This window comes from Nematolebias whitei, chromosome 15 (assembly GCF_014905685.2).
Source record: "Nematolebias whitei isolate Nwh7 chromosome 15, NemWhi1, whole genome shotgun sequence".
NCBI classification, from domain to species: Eukaryota; Metazoa; Chordata; class Actinopteri; order Cyprinodontiformes; family Rivulidae; genus Nematolebias; species Nematolebias whitei.
Window position 1 is genome coordinate 33,988,894 of NC_056512.1, and position 17,916 is coordinate 34,006,809.

General features: G+C 39.6%; 1 protein-coding gene across 1 annotated transcript in view; it reads left to right on the forward strand.

Annotated features, from left to right (window-relative positions):
- Positions 1 to 17,916, forward strand: part of sdk2a (sidekick cell adhesion molecule 2a) — a 101,958-nt gene that overhangs the window by 80,862 nt on the left and 3,180 nt on the right. The window contains exons 32-43 of the mRNA XM_037689033.1: positions 707 to 777; positions 895 to 1,030; positions 1,138 to 1,194; positions 1,660 to 1,761; positions 4,450 to 4,565; positions 4,689 to 4,875; positions 6,769 to 6,906; positions 7,496 to 7,657; positions 7,750 to 7,875; positions 7,968 to 8,132; positions 8,216 to 8,356; positions 13,432 to 13,576. Coding sequence (XP_037544961.1) covers positions 707 to 777; positions 895 to 1,030; positions 1,138 to 1,194; positions 1,660 to 1,761; positions 4,450 to 4,565; positions 4,689 to 4,875; positions 6,769 to 6,906; positions 7,496 to 7,657; positions 7,750 to 7,875; positions 7,968 to 8,132; positions 8,216 to 8,356; positions 13,432 to 13,576 — 1,546 coding nt within the window. The remainder of the gene's footprint in view (positions 1 to 706; positions 778 to 894; positions 1,031 to 1,137; positions 1,195 to 1,659; positions 1,762 to 4,449; positions 4,566 to 4,688; positions 4,876 to 6,768; positions 6,907 to 7,495; positions 7,658 to 7,749; positions 7,876 to 7,967; positions 8,133 to 8,215; positions 8,357 to 13,431; positions 13,577 to 17,916) is intronic.

A 17,916-nucleotide genomic window follows, 5' to 3' on the forward strand; every position in this document is an offset into this window, starting at 1 on the left:
TTTTTTTTGCTTTTCTGTGTGCATATGTTTGTTTGTACCGTGAGCAAAATATCTCATGAATTACAGAACAGATTTTAATGCAACTTACTGAAAATAATCATTGAATGCGCATTTACTGATTTACCTTTGGAGTCAACGTGATTCAAGATGGCTGACCTTGAAAAAAAGAACAACGGAGCTAACTCAGTCAAATTTACAAATGTTGAGCTAAAATTTGGTGTTGTAGTACAAGCACGTAGATGTTTAATAACCTGTTAAAATACACAAAAATTCAGGAAATAACATCTACTTTATTCAAAATTTTCTGGGGGAGGACCCCCAGACCTCGCAGGCCCGTGACAATTTTACAGACATCAATCTAAAATGTGCTCTGGTTGTAGCTAAGAGTCATTTTCTTTACTTATTCTGAGCGTGACATCTTGAGATATTGCATGAAATTACACACAACTCAACATAAGATCTTAGTCTACAACTCTGACATGAAAGGCAAACGGTGAGATGCTTCAAGGAATCTTAGACCTTTAATATTTTTTTTTCCTAACCTGTACCAGAGCACTTCACATCTGTATAAACCAACTTCTACATTCACATTTAGGTTTTGGATTTTACTGAATGCTTTATGTTTGCTCTTCCAGTTTGCTTGAATTACAAACTCATTTCCACAGTGTTATTGACATGCTAATACACTTTTATTCATCTTTTCCAGCTCCGGACAAACCCCCGACCATTCTGTCTGTCACTCCTCACACCACCACATCTGTACTGGTTCGATGGCAGGTATGAATCTAATAGACTTTGCTGTTTTTTGGGTTTCCTTTGGGAATAAAGAAGAGATGAAGCTGTATTTTATATGCACCGTACGATTGATTGTTGTCTCACCTTATATTTTTCTAGCCTCCTTCTGAGGATCACATAAACGGAGTTCTGTTGGGGTTCAGGGTCAGATACCGGGAGTTACACTACGACCATCTGCGCAGCTTCTCTGTCCGCACCGTAAACAGTCCTTCAGCAAACTGGGCTGACTTCACCGGTGAGTTTAGTGTTTTCCAGTTACTGTTAATAAAAATGTGCTGTTTTCCACATTCATTTTATTTATTGGTTTTTAATTGTAATCACTATTTTCTGTGCATACTTCAGCTCCTTACAGCATCAGAAATTTGACCGAATCTTCTCTAACACAGTATGAGCTGGACAGTAAGTCTTCTGCTTTCCTTTATGGTTCCTTTTTATCTCTCCATCTGTTTGCGTGTTTTTCTGTATTTTATTTTCACAAAGTGGGCCGTTTGTATAAGATTTTACAGCGACAGTGTGCCGAGCTCCATCCTCCCACTCAGCTGCAGCCACTGCATATTCTCATTGTGTGCATATGACTTTAATCTCTCCGAGCTGCCCTGTCATTTTCCCCCTCTGTGCTTTCCTTCTTTTTAATCACTGACAAATCTTCCCACGTGCTCCCACAACAACCCAATCTTTTCATCAGTTTGTATTTGTCTTCCAAACCCTCCCTGTTGTTTTTTTTTTTTTTTTTTTTTACTGTATGATGTTGTCTTGCCATGGGTATCTTAGTGACTGTGTGCCTTTTGGGGGGATCTTTTTTCTTTGTTGCTCTTTTATCTGAACTCTTCGGCTACAATGCTGCGATGTATTCTCTGCTTGCAGATTTGAGTAAACACAAGCGCTATGAGATCCGTCTCAGTGTGTATAACGCTGTGGGTGAAGGTCCAAGCAGCGCTCCACAGGAAGTATTTGTCGGAGAGGCGGGTATGTTTTGTTTCTCAATTAGTAGCATCTGTAGCGTACTTCTAATCTTTATTGCTTAAGTGTTCGACAAATAAGACAAGTTCAACCATGATTAAGTTGTATTTCATGCTCATTTGCTCATCATGCTTTTCATGACATAAACTTAGTAAGTATAACTTATCCAAGTTAGCTATTAATTGGTTTAACTCATATCTAAAAATAGTGAACAGTGCATCAAAGTTAATGGAATGAAATCTAGCCTTCAAAAATGTATAATGGGAGTTCCACAAGGTTCCATCTTAGGACCACTGCTTTTCTGTTTATATATCAACGACCTACCGGACAGTTGCAAATACGCTAAATGTCAGATGTATGCAGATGATGCCATCATATACTGTACGTATTTGCAAAGACTCCACAACAGGCAGCAGGGTTACTGAACAGGGAGATGGAGGGAGTGTCTCTGTGGTTTAAGAATCACTGTTTGTCTCTAAACGGCAATAAAACAGTATCAATGTGTTTCACAATCCGGCGTAAAGTCTGTAATAACTTTTCAATTGTGATTGATCAGAGAGAAATCCAAAAAGTGGAGGAGTTTAAATATCTGGGTGTCATTCTAGATTCCCACTTTTACTTTGAGGCTCACATTAGGAAAGTGTTTAAAACCATTAAGACAAACAAATTATTTTCTTCTTATAAGATTATATTTATATGGAAAATCTGCTCAGTTATATACGCCATAATTCTGGCTCATTTCTCATACTGTCACTGTCTGGAGCCAAGCAACTAAATCTGCTTTAAAACCTATGAGGATGTTGTATTCACAACACTGAAAGTTTTAGACCAAAAACCATTAAAAGAGCCCCACAGTAAAATACTGGAGAAATATTTTTTTCCCAATTCAGTTCAATTCAACCTTTATTTAGACAGATAAATCATTTTGAGCCTCGCAGAATCATTTACAAATGAGACATGTTTAGACAGACAAAAAAAAAAAAAAAAAAAAACTGGACACGTGCGAATTGGAGGCAAAAACAATTCCTATCAAACTCTTTCTTCTCGGCTGAGAAAAAAGACCCTGATAATGAAAAGAACACCCCGCAGATACAAGCACATGGTGACGTAGACATTCCGCGGTGAGGATGTTCAAGGCCGCTCTCGGGGGCACTGTAGGAGTTCTGATAAGGATGCAATAATCAGCCAGTTCCCTCCGGTAAGATCCGTAAACATTCTCGAGGGATTTCGGGGAATGGCCAAGGACAACACCAATGAGAATCCAAGAGTCCTGAAATGATAACACAATGTTTATTTAGCTGGTTTCTTCAGGTTGATCAGTGGAATTACTCGATGGGAGGGAGGGGGGCAGAGCGTCAGATTACATGGACTCCTGGTGAATTGAGATAAGGTGGCCTGCAAGGCCAGCCAAGGGAGCCAAATTCAGATAAACAACATTTGTTATGAAGTCAGGCAAAACTCTAATTTTTGTCTGCTTTGAGTCTTTGTTGGTCTCACATAGATTCCAAAACGTCCAAATTAAGTGGACACACCACTGGTTCATGCCTGAGAATATTCCCCGAGATGTGATCCATCCTGCCAGCGAGTTCTAGGGGCCGCATATTACCTGCGATTCTCACAAATCACATCCAATTTGTGATCCAGTCCTCTAAGCAACAGAGTCTGGGTGCACGTGACACGAGCAAACTTTCACATTAGCGGCAGCCTGACCAGGCCAGATTAGCTGTGGCCGTCTTCTTTGTTTGTTGATAAACCAGGAACCAGACACCATACCCTAATCTAATCTACCCTAATCACCCTAATCTACCTGGATTATTGAGCATGCATCAGGATACAGGAACCAGACAATTCCAAAAACAGGAAACCTGTTATCATAAATCCAGTTATATGCAGTTTTGGCGTCCTCGGTCGACAGCAGAACGTGTCATCTGGGCAGTCCAGCTTGTCTGAAGCTTGTCTCAAAGTTTTTGTCCATTACGTTGAGAGACCAACTGACCAGATCCACAAAATTATGGTTCAGAAGATATGTAGAGAGAGGCTCAGAAGCAGTTTCACAGACAGGACAGAGCAGCAAAGCAAAGCGGAGGATGGAGAGGTGGGGAAAAGCATCCGCCCTCAGCAAGAGCAGCTTTGACATTATTTTTTATTATTTTCTTGTTTAAAACTGACATTTAAATGCATTAATGGTCTTGTCTCAGTTAGCAGAATGATTTTAAAAGTCAGCAGCTCAGGACTTGCAACAAGAGGTGCAGTTGATGGAGAGTGCAAACCTGCAGAAAACAAAACATCATTTGGTCAATGTTCCTGCTCATTTAAAGGCCCTCATATCTGGAACAATTTACCATCAGCAATAAAAACATTAACAGATCTTTTTTTTTTTTTAGTTTTTAATTCCCAGGTGAAAAAATGGCTGAAACAAAACCAAATCTTTGAACACTGAGCCCCATGGGGATGGAGGATCAGGCCATGTGTGTGAGGGAACTGTTTAATTTTAATTAAATTTAAATTTTATTTTAGCTGTTTTATATAAAAGTCCAACCAAGGACTGGGTTTGCAAATTAGCCTGTGGCTAGAAAACCTTCGTACAAAACAACGGTTGCTTTGTTTTTATCATGTAACGTTGTTTATTGTGTTGTCCTTTATCAAATAAACGTGAATGAATGAATGAATCTAAACAAGTCCTTGTTTGTCTAGTCCCAACAGCCCCTCCACAAAATGTAGTGATCCAGTCATCAACAGCGACTCAGTTAGATGTTACCTGGGACCCACCTCCACTAGATGCTCAGAATGGAGACATCCAAGGCTACAAGGTTTCCACATTGTACCAGTTTGAGCTAAACTTGCAGCTTGTTTCTCATTTTTGTAAAATGTGTATAGAATTGTACACAAATTCTGCATTCTGTCCTTTTTTGTTGTTGTTTGTTTGGGTGTAGATCTACTTCTGGGAGTTTCAGCTGCAAAATGAGACGGAGCGAGTTCGAACTCTGTTCCTGCCAGAGCTCGGAGTGAAGCTTAAAAACCTGACAGGCTACACCACCTACATGATCAGTGTGGCAGCCTTCAACGCTGCAGGGGATGGGCCCCGCTCCCTGACCACCAGAGGGCGCACTCAGCAAGCAGGTGCAAATTCCAGATGTGGCTAAGAGCCTTTTAAAAAAGACCACTGGCGTTTGTTTTGCTTCAGAAACAGTTTTCACCCTGATACCTGTTTAATCCTTTACCAACTCCCACATTTTTAGTGATACTTTCTCTAAGAGTCACTCATATGTTGTTCATGACAGTTAATCAGTCCCAAAATTTGATCCACCACCTTAAATTACTATAAAATGACAAACTGAACAGCTTCAAGTTTACAGCAGAAAAATAAAAATATTTTGGGGAATTTTAGTTCAACCCTTGACAAGAGATCAGACATCCTTAGGATGATCCTCAAGGGTGCAAAGGATGACTTAGAAACACAAAGTGCGAGGAACAAATAAATAGGAGTTATTTGGCCACAGTGTCACACTTCTGTGAGTTTTGGACAAAAGTGGTTTTCAGTATAAATGCCTGTTATTTTCTGCACCCTTGAAGGTTATGACATTAGCAAAGGCTAAAAAGTGATGAGGACTTAAAAACACAAGCAGGAATTTTGGCTCGTTGCACTGCAGAACACTGGGAATTGAGCCAACACAAGCTTTTGTGATGTTTTTATGCAGAATTATGGCTAAGTCCTGACACTGAGCTGAATCTGGGCCGGGTCAGCAGTCAGAATTCTCACAGCTCTTGTTTAGAGGTCACAAAGTGATTTTGGCAACTTCTCTGTCTAATTTTTTCTGGTAAAAGCGCCCTATGGCCAAACATTTCTGCAACATTCTTCTTTCCTTTTTTTTATTGAGCAATCCCTTTTTATAAAAACAACAATTTAATGTGGATTATCTAATGTTTAACATCAAATTATAAACAAATATGAATGACTGCCAACCATGCAATTTTTAGCACAATATCTATAAAACTCGTAGAAGAGTTATGTATTTAACTGAGGCAGCCATCTTGAATTAGGCTGACTCAAAGGATCATTCAGTTGTAGATGTAAACTTTCTGAGAGTTTCCAACAAAGTTCAGTCAGGTTATCTGGACGGTTTCTTTTTTGTTGAGATGTTTCATCCTTCATCCAAAGGATTTCATCAGTCCGAGGAGTCACTAAAACTGAGTCCCACAAGCCCCACACCCACACAGTGGACCAACCAGTTTGCTGGTGATAAGATGGTTTCTGGGGCTGGCCCTGTCCCCCGTCAACTCCTCTGAACCACAACCAAAGTGGTTCAAAAAGTGGTTTGTGGCTCCTTGAATTGATGAAGTCCTTTGGATGAAGGCTGAAACATCTAAAAAAAAAAGACATGACTGAACTTTGTTGGATTTTCTACCTGGATTATTGAGTATGAACATTGATTTTCTGAGCGTTTGATTGAAATCCATCAGCTGTTAACAGACAAACAGTGATGACTCTAAATGTTAATGCCAAAGTTTTAAGCGAAAAATACCATGTGATGTGTTGCGCTCAAAGTTTGTGTTGTGTACAGTTCTCAGCTACTACCACAACAAATTTTAACCTAATATGTGTAAAATGGGCTGGGTTGTAGCCATTCTAGTCATTTCTAATGTCACTTGGCTGTGAGGGCCAACTTGAAATGGGCTGAAGCAAAAAGTTGGTCAGTTTTTTATTCCAACCTAGTGATTACTTTTTGAAAGTTTTATTGAAGTCCATCCAGCGGTTCATGAGATGTTTTGCTAACAAACATACATAGTTAGTTTAAAATATTAAAGGCAAATGCAGATGTGGTGTGTTCCTTTTGTATTCAAAGTTTCTACTAGTGATGATGAATATAATCTTTGTTAAAATCATATGAAGTCATTTTTAGAGAAAATATTTTCTAACGTAGAGCAGGGGCTGGTTAGCTGCTGTGCATCCTGCTCTTGTGCTACTTATGATAGATCTGTCATCATATCCTCGTCTCTTTTCTCCGCTAAAAGCCCCAACTGCTCCCAGCTTCATCCACTTCAGTGAGCTGACCACCACCTCGGTCAACGTGTCCTGGGGAGAGCCCAAGCAGGCCAACGGTATCATCGAAGGCTACCGCCTGGTTTACGAGCCCTGCACTCCGATCGATGGTGAGAAACTCTGCCTGCAGCCTAACTACCCTCTCGTGTCCTGACAGTTCTCTGACAGTGATTTAGAGCCCCTAACCTCCTCACCACACTCTTTTTTAACTCCTGCTGCTTTAGCTTGTGTTCTAATTTGTTGCAGATGGGCATAGGCCCTGCAGTAACATATATGGCACACTGATAAATTATGCTGGAATGCCCTGGTGAGACTGTGCACAGCTTCCACTCTTGCTGAGAGAAACATGGTTAATAGCTGGCTAAATGTTGCTGCCATGACCAGATTGTTGAGAAATTGAGAGCAGATGAGGAATGCTGAACTGAGGCTGCTGAGGTCCCTGGGCTAGCCGGCACCACGCAAAACAGGCAAAGAAATAAACATATAAATATCAGCTGGTCTATTCCTGTTTTACCAGCCAAAAGGTTTCTGGGAACAAAAATATGTTTTGCTTTTTTCTTGTGCAAATATATCTATTTCTCTTCTTGCTTTTGTGTGTCTTTGCCTGCTTCTGCACAAAGCCTGCTTATTTGTCGCTTGTAGCAAGCAATATCTAGAGTCTTAGTGTTTCCTGTACAGACTCCTCTCCTCGCACTCCAGGTGTCAGTAAGATAGTGACTGTAGATGTGAAGGGCAGCACTCCTTTGTGGATGAAGATCAAAGATCTGGCTGATGGCGTCACCTATAACTTTCGCATCCGGGCTAAAACGCTCACTTATGGTCCGGAGATTGAGGCCAACATCACCACCGGGCCTGGAGAAGGTAGGAAAGCTGGGAGGCTGATTTTTCTCTTTTATGTCACGTAGGAGTTTTTTGTATGCGATGTTTTTCACTCCCTATTTTTATCTTCTCAGGAGCCCCAGGCCCTCCTGGAGAACCCTTTATTTCACGACACGGCGCTGCCCTCACACTGCACTGGACGAGTGGGGATCAAGGTCGCGCACCCATTACGCGATACGTGATTGAGGCCAGACCCTCTGGTGAGCCAAATGTTCCTGACTTATCTCATTTTACATAGTCTAGCCAGCATGCAGCTCTTTTACGTGTAGACTTGCTCATTTTGTCCACACAGATGAAGGCTTGTGGGATATTCTTATTAAAGATATTCCCAAAGAAGTGACATCCTACACACTTAATTTGGACATGCTCCGAGAAGGGGTCACCTATGACTTTCGAGTAATTGCAGTCAATGATTATGGCTATGGGTCTCCCAGTGCCCCATCTCCTTCTATATCAGGTTAGGATCTTGCCCAGTTCTGCTTTTTAATTAAGTATTTTATGTGTTTAAGTGTTACTATCCTTCAAATTCTGTGTTTTCAGCTCAGAAAGTGTCTCCCTTCTACGAGGAGTGGTGGTTCTTGGTCGTCATTGCCTTGGTTGGCCTCATCTTCATTCTTCTGCTGATTTTCATCCTCATTATTAGAGGCCAGAGTAAAAAATACACCAAAAAAGCCGACTCAGGTAGGAAGCATGCCCTAATTGTCTTAAAAGGATATAGTCTGGTTATTTTTGAAGTGATTTTCTGTCAGTTATCAGTAGTTAGAATATCTGCCGCGACATCAGTCACAGAATACGATGAAAAGTTTTTGTCCTGGATATGCTAATGGCTATTCAAACAAGGTCCCATTTGTCAGTATTGTAAAACAGCTGTTTTTCAAACATGACATACCATATTTTTCGCTCTTTAAGTCACATTTTTTTGCATAATTTGCATGCCCTGCAACTTACAGGTCGAAGTGATGTATTTATGGATTTTTTCCCATATTTATAAACAAATTTTTGGCTGAGATATGACCGTTTTCATTCATTCTGTCTGAAAATATTGAACACTACCATTTTCAGCCATTAGATGGCACTCAATTTGTGTGGCCTGCCATTGTATCATGTAATAGGTAAAAGTGGCTGTTGACACAATCAGCTTTATGGATTTTTCCACTTTATAAGACATTACTTGGACTGATGCAACTTATAGGGTGGAGCGATGTGTATGGCGGAAAATACGGTACTGGTGTAAAAGAATACTACATTAGAAAACATTACACCTCTACACTTTTGCATGACACTGTTTGTTTAGTTTGTCACTGTTTTCTCAGTCGTACGTCTGTTACCAAGCAGAGGTATATGTGCTAAGCATAGGCAAGAGGAATGCAATCTTTTTGAATGAAAAAGCCATTTCTTCCACTTCGCTCACTAAATACATTTTGTCTGGAGCCGCAAAACCTGCTTTTCAACTGGTGGCCCGTGGGCCATTTAGAGGTCGTTGGAGGAGAGCTTTTCTGGCCATGAATTTTTACATTTATTGATATTTTTACATTTTAGGGTAAAAGGAAAACCAAAAGTATAGCGGAAAAATTTGTTTTTACCGAGTTTCTGCAGGTTTATGTGAGTGTTTTTTTTTTTGGGGGGGGGGGGGGGACTTAAAATTAAGTATACCACTTTGAAGTAATAAATACGACAGAGCTTTAGGGCCACGGTAAAAAAAATTGCATTGCCATGCTAAAAACAAAAATAATTAAAAGCCATAAAATTATGAGAATAAAGTCGTACGAGACTTTTTTTTTAACAGCTGTTGTTAATTTTTTTTTTCCACGAGTCAGATCCACAACGCGACCAGTCAATCAATCCAGTAGGCATGTCAGCAAACGAACAATCCGAAGCTAAATGAGTCGTAATATTATCCAAACTCCGACACGATAAAGCAAGGTTTATTGCATTTTAGCTGTGGTAAAATGAAGAATGTTTGTTAAACTTTATTGTTATAAATGCTCTTATTCAAAACTTGTTCCAAAACTGCCACCTGCTGTTGTGTTTTTGTATGCTGCTTCTGGGATGCATATACGTGACGTCATTACGTCACGACTTTCGTTTATGTTTTCATTTGAAAACGGCGCTCATTGAACGAAACTGTGTGAGTGCCACGCTGTTAGAGATCTTCAATAAATATGCCAGAAAGAGGCTGAAAAGACCCAGCGACTCACTTATAGGAGCATTTAGCTTCGGATTGGTCATTTGCTGACACGCCTACCGGATTGATTGACAGGTCACCTTGTGCATCTGACTCGTGGAAAAAAACAACAAGTTGTTAAAAAAAAAAAGTCTTGTACGACTTTATTCTCGTAATTTTACGTTTTTGTTTTTTTTTTCTCAGTGTGGCAATGAAATTTAGTTTTTCTTATTGTGGCCGTAAAGCTCTGTTGTAAATAAAACATCAATTTAAAGTATGCAGAAAAATGTTGCATTTTTCTGGACAAGTTATTGATTTTTACTTTTTTTTTAATTATTTTGTTGAGAGAAAGATCCCACAGTAAGCTTGGAGGTTGGATGAATGACGTAGTTAAATGTAATCAGCTCATTTTGCTCCTTGTATTAGCATTATCTTTCACAAATTTACAGAAAATTGACATACACAAAAAAAAAAAAAAACCTGATAAAACTTACATTTTCTGTTGTACGTAGAAAGGAAAAAAAGTAAACACAGTATCACGTTAATTTTGGTCAAAGCTTCAAAGGGCCACAGATGAGATACTAAAGAGCCGCATGTGGCCCCAGAGCCGCAGGTTGAAGACCCCTGGCATAGACCATTTAAATATGTTCTGACGCTGCTGAATGTTTGAGTCCGCCAAGAGTCGAGTACATTTTTGACTGATTAAATGTGCAGCTCAGACAGACTGATACAACCAACAGCCTCAGCATCAACAACATGCTAAACATGGTCTATGCTCAGCGAATGCAGTAAATTTGCTTAATAACAAGAATGATGTTTGATCTAATGTTAGCAAATGCAGAATTCTTTCCCAAAAAAAAGGGGGGGGGAGGTTTTATATGCTTGAAAAACGATCATAAAACAGGCCTTTTTTATGGGTAGCTGTTAGCCTGGCCTGGAGGAAGTGCTCCTTTCTTTAAACTCTGTTTTCTGTGATTGATGTCACGGCTGATTAGGTACTAACTATTGATAACTATTTCACAGACTTTAAAAGTGACCGGATTATCCTTTAAACATTTTTAGTCAGTCTGTTTGTGCAATTTAAGATGCCGCATGTAATTTTTTTCTCTTTGGGCAAATCAGCCAAAAATTGAGGTTAAATGATTGTGCGACTGCAGTCCATTTCGCAGAACAGGAGTGTAAAGACACACGCAATTAAACAAATTATCTAGATTTTCCGACATTGTCTGGCTGACAGGCAAAAGATGAGAGTAAAGGTTATCGCTAAGGGAGCTGAAGTAGACAAATATTATCGTCCGACTTGAATTGCAGTTAGGATCAATAGCAGAATAAATGGCTTGGCAGACACTTTAATGCTGAGGCCATTAATTAGATTGAGAGTAATTATATAACCGCAGTACAAGTGGCTCCCATAGCATTGTATTAAGGAGGGGACTTTGCAAAGCTGTCAATTAAACCAGTGGAGACCACTGCTCCCAGAAACCCATTTTTCACGCAAGAAGACATTTATCAGTGTCAGTAGACGTTTTATTGTTATTGTTAATTAGTAATGGTCTGTCAGTAATAATATTATAAATATGGGGCTCAATTCTTTGGCGGGTTGCAGTCATGAAGTTTGTTGTGGAAGTGGCACATTAGTTAAACAGATAAGACAGGGACTGAAAAAAACCCCCACATTTTGTGTAGCCATTGCCATCAAGAATAAAATAAAACAGAGCTTGTTTTTTTTTTAAAAGGCAGAAATATTTTTGTTAGAGCATAAAGAGACTATTTTACTACTCCCTCTTATCAACCACTGGACAAATTTAAATGAAACCTAGAATGGATGTACGTACTGTATTTGTAGACAGCTCTGTCTGTCTGTTAGCAAAAAAAACCTCACAACCAACTAGATGGATGCTATTGAAAGTTTCAGAAACCAATCGTTGGATTTACATCTACAACTGATAGACTTTAGGGATCAATCTAACACAAGATGGCTGTCAAAGCCATCTCATCTTATCAAACACAAATAACGGTGGTAATTTGGTCAGTTTCACAGAGACTGAACTAAAATCTAATTATTTATAACATTCAGCCACAGTGACTACAACGCAGTGGTGTAGTCTACGTGATATGTGGGTATATGGAGTATACCCACTAGAAAAGCTCAAGAATTTCAGTATACCCACTTCATTGATACATGACATATCATTAGGCACGTGTCATTGATATGTTACATGGCAGTCAGAGTCAGAGTTTCTTTATTTGTCATTCGCATCACATGTGGTTCATGTGGTGGAACGAGATTATGTACGCAGGGTCCCAGTTACATCCAACAATAAAATATAAAAGACAACCAATAATAAGATCTAAGATATGAACTAAGAAAAACATCAACTAAAAATACTCTAAGCACTAATAGCATAAAAACATTACGTTGAACAGCAGCACGAACATGAGTCTGTGTGAGCAGATGAGCACAAATGAACACAGCAACATGAAATAGATCAGCAGCAACATGAAATAGATCAGCAGCATGATGTGAATTTTTCACAGTGATTATCCTGATTAGACAATCCTGAGCCTAACAGCCTCAGGGTAGAAGCTGTTCCTCAGTCTAGTGGTTCTACACTTAATGCTACTTAACCTCCTTCCTGAGGGGAGGGGGCAAAAAGTGTGTGCTGGGTGAGTGGGGTCCTTCATGACTCTTCCGTAAAAATATATCGGTATTCAGCGCTTGTTTATTACATCCGCCTATCCAGTGAATTATTTATATAATTAATACTTGTGTACTTACTACTTAAAACTTGAACATGTTTTGCTTTGATACTGTTTCATAAATTCTGTAACGTTTTTAATACAAAGCCAACTGTTGTACAAAGTTTCTTGTTCATTTTATTCAAATATAAGCATCAGAGAAATCTGGAAATGTTCCATATGCTTAAAAATCAAAATAAATTCACGATTACATTGTACTAACCAGTGTACTTTGGTTTCTAAGCACAGTATAGGGACCGACCACGGTAAAGTTAGTTTTACGTTGGATGTTGGACATTGGCGCTCCGTGGCTTCAGCGGTCTCCCAACGTCCCACGTAAAAACTAACTTTACCGCAGTATACCCACTACAAAAATATACCACTGCTACAACGCCATAATTTAACAACTCAGGTCTTAGTATGAAGCTTTGGTATGAAAGGAAGCAGCTAATATACATTACTTCAAAGAACGCTAGGCTTTAATTCATAAATTCTTGTTTACTCATCCTTAAAGTGATAGTTCAGATCTTTTCTGTGGAAAGTTCATGAACAGTTTTTATCTTATTTGTCAGATAGCTCTGTTGTTTGTACTAGTAGTGCTTAATGTATTTCTTAGTTTTTATCTTAGATCTTATTACTGTTCTTCTTTACAAAATGGGACCCTGTGTACACAATTTTGTTCCATCACATGTACCACATGTGATGAGAATGACAGTAAAGAAACCTTGACCTTGAATATTGAGAATATTTCAGGGTCTGTGACACATACACAGCTTGAAACTTAAAATGGATTATTTGATTGCTGGATAGATTTGATTGGACAGCAAGAAACATTAAATTCACTTCTGTTCAGGCAATCACTCTAACTGCACTGCACTGCCACTGACCCACGGAGAAATGGTACGCCTCGATGAGGGACGCTTCCCTGCCTTGGAGCTTAACAACAGACGCCTTTCTGGGAAAAACTCCTTCTGCCGCAAAAATGGCATCTACACCCGGTGAGTCTGCCATCTGTCTTGCTCACTGTTCTGGTATTCGACTGAGCATTACATTTATTTTCTTTTGTCCAGTTCCAAAAAAAAAAAACCTTGTTTCTTCTTCATAATTGATGTCTTACTGATAACACTGTCAAGAACATATCATGTATTGTCAGTTCTGAGAAGTCCAGAAGCTGATTTGATCCGTCCTTTCCTCCTAACTCATTTATATTCTGTTTGTGGAGGCACAAAACTCTATAAAGGGACGGCACAATACTAGCTGATTAGTATTCACGAGCATCTGCCTGTGCTCTTTGTCTGTCCATCCCTGCTTTAAACAGAGAGCTTGTGGGTCAGAGACGGTTATTTCTCTCTGGCCTTTCGCCTCTGCGGCAGTGCTGTGAAAGTTATCACAACATTAAGTCCTGTCGGCAGGATGTTGGTGGTCCGTCTCGTTGCTAATGTTGAGGTAAACATTAGATAAGAGGAATGTCACTGTGAGAAACTTGTACACAGACAAGGTCACGGTCAGAGGAATAATCAATCGTCTGTGTTGCAGGTTCAGCGTCTTGTATTGTCACGGCGCAAAAAGGCTGTTTTTATCCAAATTCGTGTGCCCGTTGTGGTGGAATGTTCTGGAGGGAGTTGCATAAAAACAATCTCCGTGTCCAAAGAGGCCAAGAAAGGCATCAAAAGCCCTCAAGCAGCTGCTTCTCTTTGAAGAAGTCAAATCTGGTCCCACACTGTTTGCTAATGAAGGGGAAGGTGTGAGCAGGCTCCCTATGGGATGTTTGAAAGCCTGAAGTAATGAAGGATAAATTAGACAGACGAAGCGAGGAGGAAAATACAGTGCTCCTAAATAATTCAAAGTGTGGGATCAATGCCCCCACACCCCCATATATTCACATGGCTGCATCTTTAATGTCTGTCAGCGTCTGCCCTCTCACATCACTGCCTTTAACCCAAAGGAGACACGCGTCTGTTGTGTCAACTGCTTCATGGCCGTTGTCGTGTTGTGTCTTCGAATCTCGCTCTTGACACTGGCAGTAATCTAGCTCACGCGTGTGCATCCCCGGCACATATTAAATTTTATTTCAGAAGTTGTCAAGGTTGTCTGCTTTATGCCTTAATATTCCACTTGACAGCGCAGCGTTTTACGCTTGTCTGCTCCGCTCCCGCACGCAGCAATTTTTCATTTCACATCGTTTAAACATTTACTTTCAAGCCATTGCTGCCTTAACCAACTGAACAAACTCTTCTCTTAACCCCGCCCCCTCCCACCCCCCCCACTTTTTCTTTTTTTTTTACAAGTTGATGCAATTTTTTTGATGTCTTAATGAAACGTCTATGTGATTTGGTCTGAATACAACAGGATTACAGTACCAAAGCCCTCTTAAAACTGTCGTTTGAGTTATTTTCTTCAGAGCTGGTTCGAGGAGTGATACTCTTGACTCCGCTTCAGCCCGTTCCTCCGCAGGCGTTTTGAGGCGACACTTTTCACTCCTGCAAATGAGCCTTCAGTGTTCAACATGTTAAATAGTGTTAACAATGTGCAGATTAGCAAGTGAGCAAACAGTTACAAAACTGTTGTGTTTGTTTTGTCTACACTTTCATTATGAACCGATGTTACTGATGCATGTTCGAGAGTCGTGTGTTGAAACTGAGCCAAGACATTAAAGCACCGCACCATAAAACAGACATTTTCTACTCGGAGCTTAATTTCAACACATTTTTGATTCATAAAGTGGGCCATCACTGTTTTAGAAGCTACAGCAAGTGTTCTCTAATATTATGCAAATTATAAGACATGTCTAGTCCTGTGGGGTTTTATATTTGCTTTATATAAATCATTTATTTTGGTTAGGAAAGAATTACCAAAAAAATCACATTTTGTAATTTTAATGAATGTAAATGTAATGTAACCATCCCATGTAAATTTTTAGTTGGATCAAAGAGCTGCGCTGCTTTATTTTGAAAATCCGAGCCTGTTTTGCGCATTAAAAACTTTATTCTAGATTGTGCACATTATTTCATCTCCACCTCCACTAACATTGTAACCACCTTGGTTAGTTAGTAGTCGGATCCATCCATGTTTGAAATCAGACAGGTGGATTTGAAGCAATGTTCTAATAAATCTAATTTCAGATTTTTATGCTTCTTTTAGCTTACTTCTGCAATTTTCAGCTATTTCAGCTACTATTTAGCTATTTTATGCTCATTTCTGCTTTTTCAGCTTACTCCCCACTTTTTGAACTCATTTAAACTTTTTTTCAGCCTAATACAGCAAAATCATGTTCTCCCTACTTCATGCTGCTAATGTAAGCTTTTTTCTGCTTCTTTGGCTACTGTTTAGCTGTTTTCTGCTCATTTCTGCTTTCTTCAGATAATTTCCACTTTTTTGTGCTCATTTCTGCTTTTTTTAGACTAATTGGGCAAGCTTGTGCTCTTTCTGCCTACTTCTGATAATTTAAACTTCTTCCTTCTTCTTTAGGTACTATTCAGCTGGTTTTGTGAAATTCTGCTTTTTTCAGATAATTTCCACTTTGTTGTGCTCATTTCTGCTTCTTTCAGCCTAATTGGGTGCAATTGCTCTCTCCACTTCCTTCTGCTAATTTGAGCTTCTTTATGCTTTATTAGCTACTATTCAGCTAATTTGTTTGCTCATTTCTGTTTATTTAAACCTTATTCAGCAAATAGGTGTTCTTTCTGCTTTCTTCTGCTAACTTTAGCTTGTTCTTCCATTTCAGTTACATTTCAGCCTGTCTTTAGCTAATTTCAGCTGTTTTTCAGCGAGTTCTCCTGAAATAAGCATTTACACAGCATTTTCACAGGAAATGCAATTTCTCTATTTATTATTTATCATCTGTGTGGTTTTTAGATCTGGACATGCGTGGCTGTAGCCTCAGGTGTTTTCTTTATTAAGGAGAGCTCCCATGCAGGTGTCAACTGATCTTGTACTCTGAAGTTTACAGAAAATTTATTGGTAAGGGTTTTGGATGAGTTTGAGATGCTTGAAGCAACTCTTCAACTCTTTTGACATTTAGCATGACCTTTAGGATCATGTTGAAAATTCAACACGTCTGTGAGCCTCTGAAACTCCTGCAAGGAAAGTGAAAGTCCTCAAATGGTTTCCTACCTCTCTGACAGACCCTTTTGTATCAACATCAAAGATTTTAGTTCAGCATTGGCAACACTTCGTTTGTGGGGGGGGGGGGGGGGGGTGTACCTCAGGGGTCTGTTCTTGGTCTTCTTCACTTTTCTTTATACCTGCTGCCACTAGGTGCTATTTTTTGTAAACATGTCATATCATTTCTTAACCGATGACTGTCAAATCTACTTCCTTCTGAAGCATACCAGTTCACATTATATTCAACCTCTTCTTGACTGCCTGGCCGACATCAGGAACTGGATGGTTTTAAATTTCTTACGTTTTAATGTGAAGAAGTCTGAAGTCATGCTGTTCCCTCCTAATGACACAATCAAGAACTGCCTCGACCTTTCCTCTCTAGCCCCGCTAGAGAAATAAAGAGTCACTAGTCTGGGAGTGATAATGGACCCTTCCATGAAACTTAACAGTCATGTAAACATGATTGTTAAATCCTGTTTTTTTGGGGGGGGGGGGGTTTCAGTTGAAGCGACTGAAGCCCATACTCTCCAAAAATAACCTTGAGACAGTAATACATGCGTTCATAACATCCAGGCTCAATTACTGCAATGCACTTCTGTTTGAAATCTGTCAGACCTCCATTGCACGTTTACAACTGGTCCAAAATGCTACATCCCGATTTTTAACTGGTACAGGCAAAAGAGAACACATTACACCAGTTTGGGCTTCCCTGCACTGGCTCCTGGTTCACTTTCAAATTCAGTTCATGTATGTTTTTAAATTTCTGAACAGTTCTGCCTCCTCTTATCTCACTGATCTGCTGCAGTCATATGTCCCACAGCGCTCGTCAGCAGATCAGATGCTTCTATTGGTTCCAGGAGCCCGTCTTAAACTCAGAGGTGACAGGGCCTTCTCTGTTGCAGGTCCAAGACTGTGGAATGAGTTACCACTACATGTCAGGCAGGTCCCCTCCCTTATGCTTTTTAAGTCTTGCTTAAAAAACAACTTTTATTCCCTGGCTTTTGGCACTGTATGATTTGTTTTAAACCTGTCTGTGTTCTATCGTGTTAGCCATTTGTTATTATCTTTTTCCTTTTGGATCTATAAATTTTTTACTGTGTGTTTTACTTGTTTGTTTCTCCTGTAGCACTTTGGTTGGTCTTGTTGCTATTTTAAGTGCTCTATAAATAAAATGGTATGGTATGGTATGGTATGGTATGGTATGGTATGGTATGGTATGGTATGGTATGGTATG